At 36.9% G+C, this 19,829-nt stretch overlaps 1 protein-coding gene across 1 annotated transcript in view; it reads left to right on the forward strand.

Annotated features, from left to right (window-relative positions):
• Nucleotides 1-683: 683 nt before the first annotated feature.
• The window catches only part of LOC106089165 (insulin gene enhancer protein isl-1), a 108,308-nt gene continuing 89,162 nt past the window's right edge, over nt 684-19,829 (forward strand). The window contains exon 1 of the mRNA XM_013254945.2: nt 684-2,501. Within this exon, the coding sequence (XP_013110399.1) occupies nt 2,369-2,501 (133 nt within the window). The 5' untranslated portion in view covers nt 684-2,368. The remainder of the gene's footprint in view (nt 2,502-19,829) is intronic.

Raw genomic sequence — 19,829 nt, forward strand, 5'->3', positions numbered from 1 at the left:
TGCACGGGGAAGAACAACCACGATATTGTGGCACGACATGCAAAACAACAGCAACAACCAATATGATATGTAATCAGGCCAGAGGAATACCAGCAAGAAAAGTTAGTCCGTCGTAATATTTTCCATACAGACTTGTGTTTATTTCTTTCTGTATGTATATAAATACATTTGTATGTATGAATGTGGTGGTTAGGTATGTATGTGCTGGCGGCACCAAGGGCCCAGATCCAAACAAGTGCAACAACCATTTTGTACGACATCCACAATTTTCTCCGATGTTGCAGAAAATGGCAAACTTGTAGATCGTGTTGTAGCTGTTATTGTTTGCTGTTGCTTCAGCCATCGTAAATTCTGTGGTCGTCGCTGAGTCTTCCCCAACATTTGTGGCAAATAGTTGGAGGGGAAAAGTACAAGGAGCCGGTGGTAGTATGCCATCGCGGCCAAAACCAGTCTTTTGCAATAATTACTACTGCCAGTGCCAGTGAATTTTCCTTTTCTTCGTCTTCTTGTGCTTTTTTCCACCTCGCCACCGATGGAGTAGGCCAAGTTAAGGGTGTATCTTTGGTGTATTTTCGACGTCACCATTGTCTTTGTTTCGTTTTCTTCAAACGCAGTGCCTGCGTGTGTTGTGTTTCCGCAAATTCATAAGCGTTTAAAGCAGAACTTTAATTTAAGCAATAGCCACCGCAGAATCAGAAGAAATCTTTAAATTCCACTAAACTGCGCTTCAAAGCACAACTAAATTGCTACGCCGCCACACACACAGCAGGGCCGAATGAAACTGGCATGAATTCGAACATTGGCCAAGAGAACAACAACTACAAAGCTGCTGCCACCACCAACACTATCACCTTCCGATTGGAAGAAGGTGGGGCAGAACAGTCGCTACGAAATATGTCAGAGAAAATTGTGATTCAGTCAGAGAGCGAGAGAGCAAAATTTTATCGAATTGTCGAAAAAGGCGCATGCCCCATTTGAACGACGATTGGTCGACGAAGACGCCATTTACAAAACTTCAACCAAAGTGCACAAGCACCCACACGCACACACTTAGTATATTTACAAGCCAGTCACTCTCGCAATGTATTAAGGATCCCCACATAAGTCTCTTATGCACGGAGAGAGTTATTGGCAGATTTCTCTGTGGTGCAAGTGCATAGCGACGGCCATCCAAACAAAACAAATGCATTTGTGTTTAAACGGGACAACACTAGAATAACCATGAAACAACAACAACACTTGCTAGTGAATAATTCAAATAAAACCGTCTCCCTGCCTACACCACTTCCCGGGGGCAAAAACTACGCGAAACCAGCAAAACTGGTTGTTATTACCATGGGTGAAACAGATATATTAACCCGGACCACATACACTGGCAACAAGAAAGAGTAAGCAATAACAATGTTCGAAAAAAGGTGGTAACCCACCACTAACAACTCTCGCTCTCTAGCCGTCTCTCACACACATGTGTATCTGCGTGTGTTTATCTTTCCAACTGATTTGTCGTTTTCGTCTACCCAGGGGAAAGACGAAACAGCACAACAAGAACAAGCAACCACAGCAGCAGGGCAGCGCGCATCGATATGCCTGACGACTGCTACACCACCACCAATCTGTGTGGATACACACCGCACATTGTGCCAGGCCGGTTTAGTTGAACGTGAGACTTTGCTGCGCGCTAACGTTACTCAGAGTCAGTGCTGGCCTATAGCCTGTAGAACGCTAAAATTCGGAAATAATTCGTCAGTGCGACACACACATACGCCCCAAACGAGCCCTGCGCTAAAGTTTAACCGTCAAAACATCCGCAAAACGCGCGTTTCACTGCACACCGCCACCAACTACATTCCCATGTGGATTCACACTAAAAGAAAGAAAACACCAACAAAAAATTTAAGAATTTTCATTTATGTTCTGTTCCGTTGATGTGGTTTTATGTGGCAGGTATGCAAAGTGACAGCTGTCAAAAGTTTGGTGAAAAATTAATGCAAACAAAATAAAGAAAACAAATCGCACCAAAACGTGTAAAAATAATTTAAAAATAAACAAAAAAATCTAAGTAAATCATTTCCCCCTCCCTTTAAAACACAACTATTGTGAGTGCCTTAGAAAAAAAAAACAAAAATTATTCACCAAAAATTGAGTTCAATAAGAAAAGAAAAAAATAAACAACACAATTGCTCAAAAATTCGATTAAATCTCAAATATTAGTGAAACTAGAAAATTTATAAGCAAGTTTAAACAAACATTGTCAAAAAAAAAAATAATCAATTGCTGGAAAAAAGAAATCAGCACCGCCAGAACCTTCATAAATAGTGGGAAAAATTCCTAATTTTCATTTTGAAAACGCTCGTCTTAAACATAATATATGGTAATGGCAGAGATTGGTGGCCATTTGGCTCACCAGCTTCCCTTGCACAATCACAATCAAACTGGATTACAACCGTCGCTGGTGATGAACCATCACCTGGACTTGGATTGTCATGGACATGATGTGATAAGTAAGTACAAATTTCCTCTCTATTTCTACGCTTATTGGACTCTACCTCATTTCAAATTTTTTGGCCAACGATCGATTTCAAAATAAATGTTTAGCCGGCGGCATATTTTTTAATTCATTACATAACAGCGGCATTGAATCACAACTGCAATGTCTAAAAACCCTAAGGCCTTCTTCTGTCACAATGACAGCTACGACAGCTGACATAAATTGTCTTACCGTTGACCCTACCCAAATCGGAGGGACAATTACAATAAAAGTAAATACACGCATGTGACTAGAAACTTTAATTTCAGCTAGCTCCATCTGTTGAACAAATCTCAGCGAAAGTGTTCTGTTTTAAATACAGACGACATGCTAATTCGTTACAGTACGAGTATAATCGCTTATTAAAAATGGAAATCGTTAACATTTTCTTCAAAGAGAATAGTTAATTTCTTTAATTTTCAATTATTTTGGGAATGAATTCCACCTATTCTATCTTTCCGGTCCTGCTTTTTCTACCCGCCAATTTTGTAACTCGCAAAAACCCTTTCCGCAGAGCAATGCGATGCTTTCGATTTTAACAGAACATTTCAATTTTATCAGAACATTTTGCTAAAACAGCAGCAATATCTTCTTTTTAGCAGACACAAGTTGTTTTAATTGTGCTTCTGCTATTTGGAGTAAAGAAATTCATTGAGTGTAAGGTGTTCCATAAACCCATTTTCCTAAGCCGGTGTAAAATTTTAAACTTTTTGAAACTCAGCAAGTCATTTTGTCAATGTTCGCAAGCTCAGAGGTTAGCATGTACGCCTATGACGCTGAACACCTGGGTTCGAATCCTGGCGAGACCATCGGACTCGGCTATAAAAAGGAGGCCCCTTATCATTGAGCTTAAAATTGAATCGGACTGCTCTCATTGATATGTGAGAAGTTTGCCTCTGTTCCTTAGTGGAATGTTATGGGCAAAATTTGCATTTAGCATTGAGAAACTGAACTGAGACAACATCAAATTTGTTATCTCTTACAATACACTTTTAATGAAATTTTCTCTAAGACAAAATATAAATGAAGTGTTCCTCAAAGTTAAGCTGGCAAACTATCGATAATCGCAACAATCGATATTTTCGATAGTTATAATAATAAATATCGATAGTATCGATATTATCGTTAATTTCCCATCAACTATATATCAAATGAAAATGAGAAGTAAAAATCAGTAGATCGATTAATTTAGAAACAATATCAATGCACAGACCAAATAAAATCAAGATTAATAAAGTCAGTCAAATCATTGTACAAAATGTTAGCCCAATCGAATGAAAATTGCGCCATCTATAGTCGCAATATATTTTCAATGGTTCATTCATTGTCGGATTGCTTTTTTTTGTTCAATTTTGCAAAAAATGTAACTTTTGCGATAGTAACCATCGGAAAAATATCAATCGATATTCAGTCAAAAAATTAAATATCGATAGTGCCATCGATATTTTGCCAGATCAACCTCAAAGCCAAATCAAAATGCAAATTTCTCTTATTAAATTTTCTCAATTGATTTTTCTCAAGGGGCAATGATAAATTTTCTTGAAACCAATTTTTAATAAAATTGTCTGAAAAGACACAATTTCAATAGAATTTTCTTTAAAGGCTATATCTAAAAAAATTCTAAAATCTAAAAACTTTTGACAAATTTTTGTATATTAGTAAATGACGTTTTTATGGACTTGTGGTTTTCAATCTGGCCACACTGTTTACATAGTAAGTCTTTTTTTGACAGCTTCATTTGATTTATGCTCAAATTTGGTTTGCCATTTTATAAATGATACAAAAAGTGGCCACAAATTTATTGCAAATTAATATCGGCTTTGTTCATCTCATGTTCTCCGCACACATCATAAAATTACTACTTTTTTGCCCCTTTAATAGTATATATATACTATACTAGCGCCATTTGCGAAGTTGGTTGCAAAGATGAGTTGTTATTACCAAACGACCCTATAGTTGTGTAGTTTTCAATCTAGCCGTAATTTTCTCTCAGTTTGTTTTACGAATGAAACTTATTATCGTGACATACGGCACACTATACATTCCGTTTGTAACACCTCAAATATTGATCTTCGACGGCATAAAGTGCATATTATTATTCACCGTTTGCCATCCTAGCTATGTCCGTCCTTACGTCTGTGGAAATAGCAGTCGAAGGAATAAATGTATCCGCTTGAAAATTTCGAAATTTCCGATTTGCTGAAATTGCACAGAATGTTCTGTTTAGACATCCGAAAACTGTGCCAAGGACTGTCGAAATCGGAATATAACCTCACATAGCTGCCATATAAACGGATTTCCTAGAAAGCTGCAATTGCATTCCGATCTGGCTGAAATTTCGCACGCAGTATTTTTTACGACCTCTTGCAGGTGTCCCTAGTATGGTCCAAATCGGTCTATAACCTGATACACGTCTCATATAAACCTATCTCCTAATTACTGTTTTACGTCCCCTAGAAGCTTCACAGTTTTCATCCGATTGTCTTCAAACTGGGCACAAGCCTTTTCTTGGGCCTAGAGACGAAGCCCATTGAAATTAGAAAAACAATTGGATATAGCTGCCACATATATGTTCGTCCGATTTGAACTAAAATTGCAATTATATCGTCATTTGAAAACCGATTATCATGAGAGATTTGCATGAGATTTTCTTACAAGTCTCGACCTTATTGGCGAATTTCATAAATCGGTTCATCGGTTCAGATTTAGATATAGCTCCCATATATATGTTCGTCCGTTTTGAACTAGTAGCAATAATTTGGTCATTTGCCTATTCACACGAAAATTGGCACAAACAATTCTTTTATGATTCCGGTATTGCTATTGAGTAATTTGTTAACCGATCTTACAAAATTTGGAACGAAGGTTTATCTTATAACTCTTCTGATGATTGATGAATTTCCTAGAAATTTGTTCAGTTTTAGATATAGCTCCCTTATATATGGATCTTCCGATTTTCACTTTTAATGCCTTTCCTAACGCATTGCTCCTACAATATGTATGGATTTTGATCGAAATCCTTCATATCAAATATCAGCAAATTTTAAATTCGACGGCCTAGCCTGCATATCAAATGTGGTGTAGGGTACCAAAAGGTCGGCCACGGCCGCCTTTAGCCCGTCCTTCCTTTTTTTTGTTTTTTAATATTTGATTATTTCGTATGTTTGTTAATGTTGCCAACTTTTAAGTTCACAAGCTAGCTAATCCGCTAGGCTGGTAGATAAAACAACCCTAATGTTTCTGTTAATCCTATCAGCCACCGAACTTTTAATGAAAAAAAAAACTTTTCTTACTGTTATATTTGGCCATTTAGCGCAGAAAAGTGAAATTAAGTACTTATGACACAAAATCCTACCTGTATACCAAAGTGGTGGGCCTATCGCCATTAAGCATCAAAAAGGCGATTAACAATAAAAAAATGTGCTAGGTTCGGTCGGGCCGGATCGTGGGAAACCACGACCATGGAGTGTACTTTAAATTTACACAAACGAAATTAGTTGAAGAGCTCATGTGTACTTTACATACAAAATCTCTGCCAATAAAAGAATAATCAGGAGATCGCTTGATATAGGTGCTATATCCGGTTATAGACCAATTTGGACCAAGGATGTTGGAAGTCATAACAGAATACTACGTGCACTATTTCAGACATAACGGATAACAATTGCGGTTTCCTGGGTTTTTTGCTGTCATATCGGTTTATGTGGGAACTTTGTCAGGATAAAGACCGATCTGGAACGTACTTGGCTGGGTTATTGGAAGTTGCAAAAGAACACTACGTGTAAAATTTCAGCCATGTCGAAAAACAATTGCGACTTCCAACTGCTCAAGATATCGAATCGGGCTTCATATGGATTCTGATATTTCGTATCCAAATCTGAACCGATGTGGTCCATTTGCAATCCCTAACAAACTAAATCAACATAGAGTATCGGTACAAAATTTACATTTATTCTTTTGCCGCTGTCATGATTTCGGTCATGGATATGAACTTTACTTTCGTAATTTTAGACATACGTCGGAGTTGACATAAAGGGTGGTGCACCTAGCGGTCGTACAACTTTTCGTGGGCCACCCTATAAAAGTCATTACAAGGCTTCCATTTAGTGGCATCTCTGCACTCATAAAAAAAGTCTGCTGAAAATAGGAAACACTGTCTGCTGACTCTTAAATTTGCAGCTATTACAGCAGTAGTTCTGCTGTTATAGCTAAATGTTTGCAATTTCATAACAACAGGCTGGCTGCTGAAAAGTCTGTTGTTTGCTGCTTATTTAAGGTGAGGTTCTTAGAAGGAGAGCAAACTAAAATAAAATGATAGAGAAGATTTTAATTTTTGGAAAGCTTATGATAAGAAATACATACAATATAAATGCCTAAAATAATCAAAAAACACGACCAGCAGTAACAGGTATCATAAAACGAATTCAACACAGTTCAGCACTAATACGTCTTTGATATTTTAGCAGATTTTCGTGTTCAAAACAATAGCTTTTGCTAGTTGAAATAGCAGATATTTGCTGTTTGTGGAATATTACTGTAAAGAAGCTACCTGATCCATCCATTGGTATACATTTCGAAATGTGACTGAGCTCGTTTGCATTTTCGTTATTGCTCTACCAATGTGTACACCCAGAAAAATTAGTGTGCTGATATCAGCAAACACTGTCGGCTGATAATACATTAAAAATTGTTAACTTTTGAGAAATCCATTCAAAATTTTTTAACTTTTGAAAAACTATTAAAGCATTTGCAATATATTAATAAAAAAATTGCCAAATTTTGACGTTAATGTATTGTTTAAGAGCATAAATATAAAAAATAGTATTAGTTATTTTGTCTGCTGTTATTCAAATTCGATGAAAAATTTGCAAATTGTTGAAAACTGCAAAAAAATAACTTTATATGCATGTTAAATTAAAAGATAAGATGAGACATACAAATTATTGAGACATTTATGAGCTTTTTCTAAATTTTTCAAATTTGAAAACAGCTTGGCGTTTTAGCAACAAATTACTGCTGTAAATTTTTCTGCAGACTTTCTGCTGTTACATCAAACATTTTTGCTGTTTTTACTAACAAATATCTATTAGTGTACATGACTGGCATCTAAAATTAAAGAAAAAAGATTGTGGAAAGTATACATTCAGTGGTGATTATAAACATCCACTGAGATACACATTTCCATTTGTATTTCATTTTTATACCCTCTACCATAGGATGGGGGTATACTAATTTCGTCATTATGTTTATAACTTCTCGAAATATTCGTCTAAGACCCCATAAAGTATATACATTCTTGATCGTCATGACTTTTTAAGTCGAACTAGCCATGTCCGTCCGTCTGTCTGTCGAAAGCACGCTAACTTTCGAAGGAGTAAAGCTAGCCGCTTGAAATTTTGCACAAATACTTCTTATTAGTGTAGGTCAGTTGGGATTGTAAATGGGCTATATCGGTCCACCTTTTAATATAGCTGCCATATAAACCGATCTGGGGTCTTGACTTCTTGAGCCACTAGAGGACACAATTATTATCCGATTTGGCTGAAATTTTGCATGAGGTGTTTTGTTATGACTTTCAACAACTGTGCCAAGAATAGTTCAAGTCGGTCCATAACTTGATATAGCTGCCATAAAAACCTATCTTGGGTCTTGACTTCTTCAGCCTCTACAGGGAGCAATTCCTATCCGATTTGGCTAAAATATTGCATGACGTGTTTTGTTATGACTTCCAACAACTGTATTAAGAATGGTTCAGATCGGTCCATAACCTGATATAGCTGTCATATAAACCGATATGGGATCTTGACTTATTGAGCCTCTAAAGGGCGTAGGTATTATCCGATTTGTACAACGGCTTCTCTCATGATCCTTAACATACGTGTCGAATGTGGCATGAATCGGTTTATAGCCTTATACAGCTCCCCTATAAACCAATCTCCCTATTTTACTTCTTCAGCCCCTAAAGTGCGCAATTCTTACTAGATTTGGCTGAAATTTTACACAATGACTTCTGCTATGGTCTCCAATATTCAGTTAAATTATGGTCCGAATCGGACCATAACTTGATATAACTCCAATAACATAGCAATTCTTTTCTTTTATCCTTTGTTTGCCTAAAAAGAGATACCGCTCAAAGAACTCGATAAACGCGATCCATGGTGGAGGGTATATAAGATTCGGCCCGGCCGAACTTAGCACGCTTTTACTTGTTTCTCTTAACATCCGCTTTATAATTAAGCAGCAGTCATTTTCAGCAAACAACTGAATTTTCAGCAGCAAGCCTGCTGATCTGAAATTTCAGAACTACTGTTGTATTAGCAGAACTATTGCTACAATAGCGACATAATTAACTACTAAAATTCAGCAGACAGTGTTTGCTATTTTTAGCAAACTATTTTCTATCAATGTTTAATTTTAGTATATATTTTGCCTGCTGTTATTTGAAATCTTGAAAAAATTTTTAATTGCAGAATGTTTGGTAAAATTGTAATCTGAAGGCATTTAGAACTGAAAGATTAGATGTAAAATGCTAGTCTGAAAACGCCAAAAATGTTTGCTGCTTCAGCAATTAATTACTGGTATCCCATTTTCTGCTGACTTTTTGTTGTTACAGCTAATTTTTTTGGAGGCCACCGTAGCGCAGAGGTTAGCATGTCCGCCTTTGACACTGAACACCTGGGTTCGAATCCTGGTGAGACCATCAGAAAAAATTTTCAGCGGTGGTTTTCCCCCCCATTTGTGAGGTACTATGCCATGTAAAACTTTTCTCTCCAAAGAGGTGTCGCACTGCGGCACGCCGTTCGGACTTGGCTATAAAAAGGAGGCCCCTTAGCATTGAGCTTAAACTTGTTTCGGACTTCACTCATTGATATGTGAGAAGTTTACCCCTGTTGCTTGGTGGAATGTTCAAGGGCAAAATTAGCAAATTTTAGCTAACTTTTTTGCTGTTTTTACTAACAAATTTCTCTAAGGATTTTGGGTTCCATAATCCAAAAATTATTTTCAATTCAGTCAGGCAATGCCCTTAAGCAAATATATATAGTTATTTTATAACTATATATATTTGAACGCCTGGGTTCGAATCCTGACGAGACCATCAAAAAAATTTTCAGCGGTGGTTTTCCCCTCCTAATGCTGGCAACATTTGTGAGGTACTATGCCATGTAAAACTTTTCTCTCCAAAGGGGTGTCGCACTGCGGCACGCCGTTCGGACTTGGCTATAAAAAGGAGGCCCCTTAACATTGAGCTTAAACTTGATTCGGACTGCACTCATTAATATGTGAGAAGTTTACCCCTGTTGCTTGGTGGAATGTTCAAGGGCAAAATTTGCAAATTTTAGCTAACTTTTTTGCTGTTTTTACTAACAAATTTCTCTGAGGATTTTGGGTTCCATAATCCAAAAATTATTTTCAATTCAGTCAGGCAATACCCTTAAGCAAATATATATAGTTATTTTATAACTATATATATTTGAACGCCTGGGTTTAAATCCTGACGAGACCATTAAAAAAAAAAATTTCAGCGGTGGTTTTCCCCTCCTAATGCTGGCAACATTTGTGAGGTACTATGCCATGTAAAATTTCTCTCCAAAGAGGTGTTGCACTGCGGCACGCCGTTCGGACTCGGCTATAAAAAGGAGGCCCCTTAAAATTGAGCTTAAACTTGTTTCGGACTGCACTCATTGACATGTGAGAAGTTTACTCCTGTTGCTTGGTGGAATGTTCAAGGGCAAAATTTGCAAATTTTAGCTAACTTTTTTGCTGTTTTTACTAACAAATTTCTCTGAGGATTTTGGGTTCCATAATCCAAAAATTATTTTCAATTCAGTCAGGCAATACCCTTAAGCAAATATATATAGTTATTTTATATGGCTTCTCATAACGAGTCAAGACATGCCCGATGCTGCAAACAAACACCTACTTATTTTTTTATACGTTCTGGTCCTTTACCCCAAAGTTATTCGAAAAAAAAATTTTAAAATAATTTATAACTGAATTATCAAATCGAATAGTCTGCTTGAAAACTGTTGTGAACATCTGGACAATGACAGCATTTTTAGACTTCCATTGCACTTTGATTTGTTGCATCTCTGATACTTGTGATTCACCAGCTACCACCACCACTGATACCGCCACCGCCACCGCCGCCAATAACCCATCCACTGGCAATAAATTCTCGTTTGCATGCAATAAAAAAACATTGTCATATAAATTTATTATGTTTATTATAACCCCCCCCAAAACAACAACAAGAACAACAATAAACACCGAATCAATAAATACGAATACCTCTTAATCCTTCCCCCACAAACCACAAAAACATGAAGAAGGAAAAAAAAAAAATAAACGGCAGCATACATTTCCCATTGGCAGAAATACACTCGTTAAAATTGGTAATGCGAAAAAGTATTGATCTGCTCGAGTGCCGTTCTAAAATAGCCACTTGATCACCAGCCATTTAGGGGGGTGGGGGAGCACATAAAAAAATAAACAGTACATATGCATATTTATATCATTTGTGTTTTATTTTGCCCCCTCCTACCCATGTGGCCCCAGTGGCGACGATTAATTTCGTAGTTAATTGCAGCCGAGTTGAATGAAATGGGCCAAGATAAGCCACCAGCCTTAGCTTTATGGCTTTTTTTATTTTGTTTTTGGCAAAATCCAAAGTTTACATGTTTCAAGCGATTTTGTTATTTTTTTGCTGACGTTCATTTAAATTTCGCTTGATTTGGTGACATTTAAAAAATGCGCGATGTGATGCGACGGCACGGGACTAAATGGCTTGCCAAGTGTTTAGACCCATATCCGTGACACAATCCAATCGTGCGATACTCATTTTTTGCCCCGAAAGTTCAATGACATATTAATGTGTGCCGCCGTGTGGCCATACTAATTAGTTAATAATTACTAAATAACAACAACAAAAACAAAGCCAGTGATTAAAGAGCGATTTGGTGTCATAGATGAGATGTTACAATAAGTGCGATGAAATTTTACAGACAGACAATCGTGAATAGGTGTATTTATATCAAGATTGTTGCCATTTTGTAAGGCATTAGGCTTTTTGCTAGAATTTCGATAATTTGCTGCTATCGAAAATTTAGATAATCGGCCTATTTTGTTTATGCAGTTTAAAATGTAAGTTAAATGTATTTGTATGGTTAGTTGTCGAAGCACGCCACTTTACATTGTATAGGGCGCCCCGGTAGCTGAGTGGGTAGCGTACTTGGATTACCAGTGCAGGGGTCGTGGGTTCGATTCCCGCCAGAAGCCTTGATCTGTCCAAGTGAGTCTGTAAAGGACTACCACTCTTACCTAACCTACATTGTATAGTATTTTAGTAGGATTTGAAAATGTAGGGCACCAAATCTCTGCCAGCCAGATGGCTTAGAATGGATGATTTCATTTAATTAAAGCAATGCACTCTGCAAGTGCTTTAGGCTGTTATCGAATATAGCGAAACTGGATAAAACTATAGCAAAACATGTCCAATATAGACTAAAACATTGTGGAACGCCACTGTACCTAATCATTTCTTCAAGATGTAAGTTATCTTTCAATATTTCAATAAAAGCCAGTTTTCTACTAAAATCATTGACGACGAATGGGTAGAAAAATACCCGAGAACAGAGCAGTCGTAGAAAAATTCTAGCTGGAGTTAGGAAAGAGGTATTCCAATTAAATTTTAATTGGCTTAAAGAAGTCGAATGAAACTTGCCAAGAAAACATTTTCCCCTCACATAAGATCATGTTTTGGGGGAAAAGAGAATTATTTTTATACCCTCTACCATAGGATGGGAGTATACAAATTTTGTCATTCTGTTTGTAACTCGGTTTTCCGAATCGGATTATAACTTGATATAGCTCTAATTTTGAATCAATTATTTTATTTTATCTTTTGTTTGCCTTAAAGGAGCAATCGGGAAAAGAACTCGACAAATGCGATCTATAGTGGAGGGTATATAAGATTCGGTCCGGCCGAACTTAAAACGCTTTTACTTGTTTTTTGTTGTATAGACAGGGTGGCTTAAGAAATAAAAATACATTTTTTGTTTTTGTTGTAAACACAGGGTGGCTTAAGAAATGAAAAAGACATTTTTGCCAAAAAATTACAATTTTTTTTGTTTTCTTTTTAAAAAAGCCTTGTTGAAAAAATTTAATAAACTACAATATAACGTCGATATTAATGCTCGAAATAATAAATACATATTTTATCAAAATCAGACAATTAAATCGAGCGCCAGGCATTAATGGGTTATATGCAAATTCTTAAAGATTGTTTTGAAATTGGCTGAGAATAGGAATCTAATTTAGTAAAATTTTCTCTAAAGAAAAAATTTAAATAATATAAATTTTCGCAAAAACTAAAATTTCAATCAGATTTTCGCGATCGATAAAATTGAAAAGAAATTTTCTCTAAAGAAGAATTTTTAATAAATTTTTCTTTAAAGCAACATTTATATAAAATATTCCATAGCGCAGAGATTGGCTTGTCTGCCTATGACGCTGAATGCCTGTTTCGAATCACGGCGAGAACATCAGAAAAATTTTTAGCGGTAGTTGTCCCCTCCTAATACTGGCGACATTTGTGAGGTATTATGCCTATTTAGAGCGTACAACAAGCCGAATACTGGCTTAGGTGTATGACCATAGTGGCATGGGGTGGATTAATATCCGCACACTCTCTTTAACCTTACCTAACAAAATCTGATGTTTCAACCACAAAATCTGCTTAAATATTGAATAACGTATTACTGTTGAACATGTTTGAAAATAAATTGCAGTGCGATGAAGACAAATATATGCCAGATAATCCACGAAGGACTCAACAACATTTTAAAATGAAAAGCAAACCATTAGAGATTTTTCAAACATTTTATTTTCGCCTTGAAGTACACTCAGTAGTTAATTTTGCTGTTATTGCAGCAATAGTACTGCAATTTCAGAGCAGCAGACTTACTGCTGTAAAGTCTGTTGTTTGCTAAATATGGCTGCTGCTAAATTATGAAGGGTATGGTAAAAGAAAAAACAATACAAATGTAAATGTGTGTCTCGGTGGTTGTTTACAATCACCAATAAATGTATTCTTTCCATAATGTTTTTTCTTTAAATTTAGATACAAAGGCTATGCCAGTCATATGCACATTAGTAGAGTAATAACAAAAATGTGCCACATTTCGAAATGTATACCAATGGATGGATCAAGTAGTTTCTTTTCAATAATGTTTCACAAAATAAAGTCATCTCTTTCAACAAAATTTCTAAAAAATTCTAAAAAATGGCTAAAGTAATCAAAACAAGTAACAGGCAACCATAAAAAGTAGCATACATTTTTTTTCCTCAGACTTGTGTATTCACAACAGCAGATTTTTTTAAGTTTAAATAGCAGTAAGAAATGTTAGCTAATACATCAGCCCTATGTTTGTTCAAACCGCTGTAAGGTCTACTTTCCCATTTTCAGCAGGCAAAAACTGTTGTTTTAGCAAACATTTTTGCTGTTTTGAATAACAATTTTATTTGAGTGTAATATCAAAACATTTATGAATGAATCTCGGCTTCATTCAGTTGGCCACCGAGGGCACGTTTGCATCTATCAATATGTTGGACCCAATTTCCGATGACATTTCAGCCAAAACGGTCGCTTTTCCCGTTTAATGTTGGCTCTGAGCTTTTCCAAAGAAAATAGTCTACAGGCGTCAAATTGCTCGAATGAGACGGCCTATCGACTGGACCATTTCTTGAGATAACACGCTCATAAAAATTAGTATTTAATAAATCGATTGTAACGTACGCTGTGTGGCCTATGGCACCATCCTGTCGAAACCACATGTCGCTCAGATCCATATATTCCAATTCAGGCCAAAAATAATCGGTGAGCATGGTGCAATAGCATGGAGGCCACCGTAGCGCAGAGGTTAGCGTGTCCACCTATGATGCTGAATGCCTGTGTTCGAATCCTGGCGAAAACATCAGAAAATTTATTTTCAGCGGTGGTTATCCCCTCCTTATGCTAGCGAATTGTTTAGGTACTATGCTATGCAGAAACTTCTCCCGAAATAGGTGTCGCATAAAAAAGAGGTCCCTTATCATTGAGATTAAACTTGCGGCATTGGACAGCTTGAAATTGACATGTACTCCATGATTCAACATTTCATTCATAAAAAATAACTGTTTCGTGCGGTGTCATTGATTGGGCCGTACTTGTTGGTTGACGATGCCAATTGTCACGTTATCGTGATTGCACAACACTAACGCACCATTGCAAATTGCAAATTTTGCCCATGAACATTCCACTAAGAAACAGGGGCAAACTTCTCACATATCAATGAGTGCATTACCCCCTCCCTCTAGGGCTTTCTATGTATGTCTGTCTGTCCCAATTTTACTCTCTCGGTAAACTCATCGGCAAACAACAAACAAGGCATCCCTCCTAGTTTATCGTTGTGCCTTAGCTTCATACGGATTTGCTCCGAATTCTCATATGGACGCACTTAAGACAACGATGTCAGTCGATTCAAGTTTTAAGCTCAATGATAAGGGGCCTCCTTTTTATAGGCGAGTCCGAACGGCATGCCACAGTGCGACACCTCTTTGAAGAGAAGTTTTACATAGCATAGTATCTCACAAATGTTGCAAGCGTTAAAAGGGGAAAACCATCGTTGAAAATTTTTTTCGCTACGGTAGCCTCCTCAAATTTGAAAAGTACTCCCACATAAGCCATTCTTTGAGCCTTGACTCCTTAAGTCAATGAAAGTCTTATTTTTGCCCAATTTGACTGAAATTTGGTATGAGAGGTGTACCTATAACTCCCAACATTAACACCAAATAGGGCTCAGATTTTTGCCAGAATTGGTTGAAATTTGGTATAACAAGTAAAAGTGTGCTAAGTTCGGCCGGGACGAATCTTATATACTCTCCACCATGGATCGCATTTAGCGAATTCTTTTCCCGGTATCTATTTTTAGACAAAACAAAGGATAAAAAAAATGAATTGCTATGCTATTGGAGTTATCTCAAGTTATGGGCCGATACGGACCATAATTGCGCCCTCTAGAGGCTCAAGAAGTCAAGATCCCAGATCGGTTTATATGGCTGCTATATCAAAACATGGAACGATATGGCCCATTTACAATTCCAACTAACTTACACTAATAAGAAGTATTTGTGCAAAATTTTCTAGTTTTACTTCTTCGAAAGTTAGCGTGCTTTCGACAGACAGACGGACGGACGGACGGACATGGCTCGATCGACTTAAAATGTCATGACGATCAAGCATATATATTCTTAATGGGGTCTTAGATGAAGATTTCGAGGAGTTACAAACAGAATGACGAAATAAGTTTACCCCCATCCTATGGTGGAGGGTATAAAAATTAAATGTACACAGACAAATCCAGAAGTGGATATAGCCTATACAAATGCCGCTTGCATCAGTAAAAGCAAAGCTTGAAATGTTGATAAGTGGCAAGAAAAAAATCGTTTAGGTCTTTCGAAGCCTGCCGTTAGGTGGTACTTCCGAAAGTACCTAACGGCTATTATCTGTTTTGGTGTGTGTGTGTGTGTTACGAATCTCCATGCATATATGCTTAGTTAGACAAGCGCCGAAGCTGTTGGCTCCACTTTATAAGTACACGCTGGGACAATCTGCATTTATCTTAAAATAATATGTGCTGTCTTTTTACACATTCATCCATCTTGCTAGACGGCAACTCGTATAAAAAAACAACAACATGTCGATTAAAGAAATGCCAATAAATGTTGATTGGCATAAATTTAGAAGCAATATATAAGAACAAAAAAAAACACGTTTTGCTATTCCTTTTTATTTTCCTATCTGTTTAATGATATCTACTTTGCTGGTGTTGGTGTTGTTGTTGTAGCTGCTGCTGTTGTTAATTTTCATTATATGCATAATGAATAGAATCAAAATTCAAAGTCAGACCATAAAAAGCAAAAAATCAAAACCACACCAACAAACTCAAACAGCAAACAATCGAATCAACTAAACACCGTTGTCATACATATTTAACGATTACATGCGTTTGAAAATAAACTAAATATTTTATAGGCATTTGATTTGTTTTTAAATATTTAAATAAAATACATATTTTAGCAAACATTTTGCATGGCACACTGACTGCCGCACCACGGCGAGAGCAAAGGTACTCACTCGCAGTCAACCGAATTTAATACAACTTTAATGACGTTGCTTAATCGAACATTAATGAGAGGTTGGTGTGGTGTTTGGCATTTGAATTTGAATTTGAATTTGAACGTCTATGGCATCAGCCAAACAGCCAACCAGCCAACCAACCGAACAACCCACCATCGCATCACCTCGATCGACTGGTGGCTATCATTCAAAAGCTAATTAATAAATTGTTTACTAACTGGACAAGTGCTATGTACAGATGTAACAAAACGAATTTACGTGGTGCGTGTACCAAATCAGAAAACAACAAAAATAAATAAATGTGTTTGAAAATTAGTTCTAATTAGTTCAATTTGACTTTTCATACTTTCCACCGTTCTGCCCGCTGTCCATCCATTTGTCTCGTCGCAGTGTGGTTATCTTTGGTGTTGGTTGGTTTTTAATGATTATGCGGTTGACTTGGAGCGTTTTTCTGCATGTTATAGTATTATTATTATTGTTATTAAATGCGGTATCACAAAGTCCATTTAGAGTGACTAAATGCTTTGTTGTGGCATTAAAATTTGGCATTTTATTTTATTTAAATTGTATGCAATTTTTGTTGTTGTTGATTTTTCGTAATCAACTTTAATATCCCTCCCTCCGAAGAGGTGCTGCCCGTTCTTAATGGTGCGTTTTAGAAAAATTCATGCATTTGACATGATTGTCAACTCACAACGGTTTAGCTGTCCTTGGAAAACAAAATCGTTTTTGGGGATTAATCTAGTCATTCTGTTTGTAACACTTCGAAATATTTGTCTAACACTACATTATTGATCGTCTCGACTTTCTGAGTCGATCTATCCATAGCCGCTTGAAATTATTGATGTAGGTCGTTGGGGATTGCAAATGCGCCATATCAGTTCAGATTTAGATATATTTCCCATTTAAACCGATCTCCCGATTTGACTTCTTGAGTCCTTATAAGCAGCAATTTTTGTCCGATTTGGCTGAAATTCAGCATGTAGTGTTATGTTAGACTTTTAACATATGTGCTAAGTACGCTTCAAATTGGTCTATAACCTGATATAGCTCCCATACAAACCAATCTCCCGATTTGACTTCTGGAGTCTTTACAAGCCGCAATTTTTGTCTGGCTGAAATTCTGTTACGACTGTGCCAAGTACGGTGCAAATCGGTTTATAACCAGATATAGCTCCCATTAAAACCGGCCTCGCGATCATCCTTGTTGTTTTTTTAACAGAAGTGGTATGAAGAAGAGGCCACCGTAGTGCAGAGGTTAGCATGTCGACCTATGACGCTGCACGCCTGGGTTCGAATCCTGGCGAGACCATCAGAAAAATGTTCACCGTTGGTTTTCCCCCCTAATGCAGGTGTCAAACTGCGGCATAATGCCATAATCTTTAGGCCATGCCTAAAGTAATCAAAACATGTAAATAATAAGCCAACATAAACAAGTAAAAAGGCATTAAGTTCGGCCGGCCGAACTTTGGATACCCACCACCTCGGGTATATATGAAAACCTCCTTTCATCATAATCCGATGAAAATTGAATAACTTATGCACCCAAGTTCGATACGGATATTGAGTGGTCTAATAAATATAAGTCACTGTTGAATTTGGTATTTCAAATTTCAACAAAATTGGGTAATAAATGAAGCTTTTATGAGCTTCAGACTCTTAATCTGCACATAGGTCTATATGACAGCTATATCTAAATCCAGTCCGATCTTTACCATATTTGGGTCGGATAGCGGGTGGCCTAGAACTACTTGCTGTTTCAAATTTAAGCGAAATCGGTTAAAAAATAAAGCTTTTATGGGGTTCAGACCCTTTAGCTGGAGATCGGTTTATATGGCAGCTATACCTAAATATAGTCCGATTTGATCCATACTTAGATCAGGTATCAGGAGGCTTAAGATAACCCTCTGTTTCAAATTTCAGCGAAATTGGGTAATAAAAAAAGCTTTTATTGGCTTCAGACGCTTTATAGGCAGATCGGTATGTATGGCAGCTATATATAAATATAGTTCGATATGGACCATATTTGATTCAGATCTTGAGAAGCCTAAAACTACTCACTGTTTCAAATTTCCTTGAAATCGGATGAAAAATAAAGGATTTATGGACATTAGACCCTTCATCGGAAAATCGGTCTACATAGGAGCTATATCCAAATATGGTCCGATTTGGCCCGTTCAAGAACTTAACCAGCAAGCATTAAAAAGACATATCTCTGTCAAATATCAGCTCAAAATCTCAATTTTTGAACACTGTAGACTGATTACAACAGACGGACGGACAGACACACGGACATCGTTAAATCGTCTGAGAATTTTACGACGATCCGAAATATATATACTTTGTAGGGTCGGAAATTGATATTTCGATGTGTTGAAAACGGAATGACTAAATGAATATACCCCCTATCCTACGGTGGTGGGTATAAAATACGTAGCATAACATTTTTTATAGCAGATTTTTGTACTTTAAGCAGCAGATTTTGTTTGCTGATTAAGCTGACCGAAATGTTGACTAATACAGCAGCCCTATGTTGGCTGAAACAGCAGAAATGTCTGCTTTTCCATTTTCAGCAGACAACAACTGATGTTTTAGCAAACATTTTTGCTGTTTTGAGTAAAAAATTTTGTTGAGTGTAGTATTTTGATAAATTTTAGTTCGTTTTGGGCTAATTGTCGCTTTTCTTTGTTACAGTACTTTCTAAGTCCCATTATTACAGAAATTATTGTTTATTCAAAACTATTGCAGATGCTTTTTTTCCCATTTTTATACCCTCCACCATAGGATGGGGGGTATACTAATTTCGTCATTCTGTTTGTAACTACTCGAAATATTCGTCTGATGTCGATCTAGCCATGTCCGTCCGTCTGTCCGTCCGTCCGTCCGTCTGTCTGTCGAAAGCACGCTAATTTCCGAAGGAGTAAAGCTAGCCGCTTGAAATTTTGCACACATACTTTTTATTAGTGTAGGTCAGTTGGTATTGTAAATGGGCCATATCGGTCTATGTTTTGATATAGCTGCCATATAAACCGATCTTGGGTCTTGACTTCTTGAGCCTCTAGAGGGCGGAATTCTCATCCGATTTGACTGAAATTTTGCACATAGTGTTTTAGTATCACTTTTAAC

Source organism: Stomoxys calcitrans, chromosome 3 (genome assembly GCF_963082655.1).
Source record: "Stomoxys calcitrans chromosome 3, idStoCalc2.1, whole genome shotgun sequence".
Lineage (NCBI taxonomy): Eukaryota > Metazoa > Arthropoda > Insecta > Diptera > Muscidae > Stomoxys > Stomoxys calcitrans.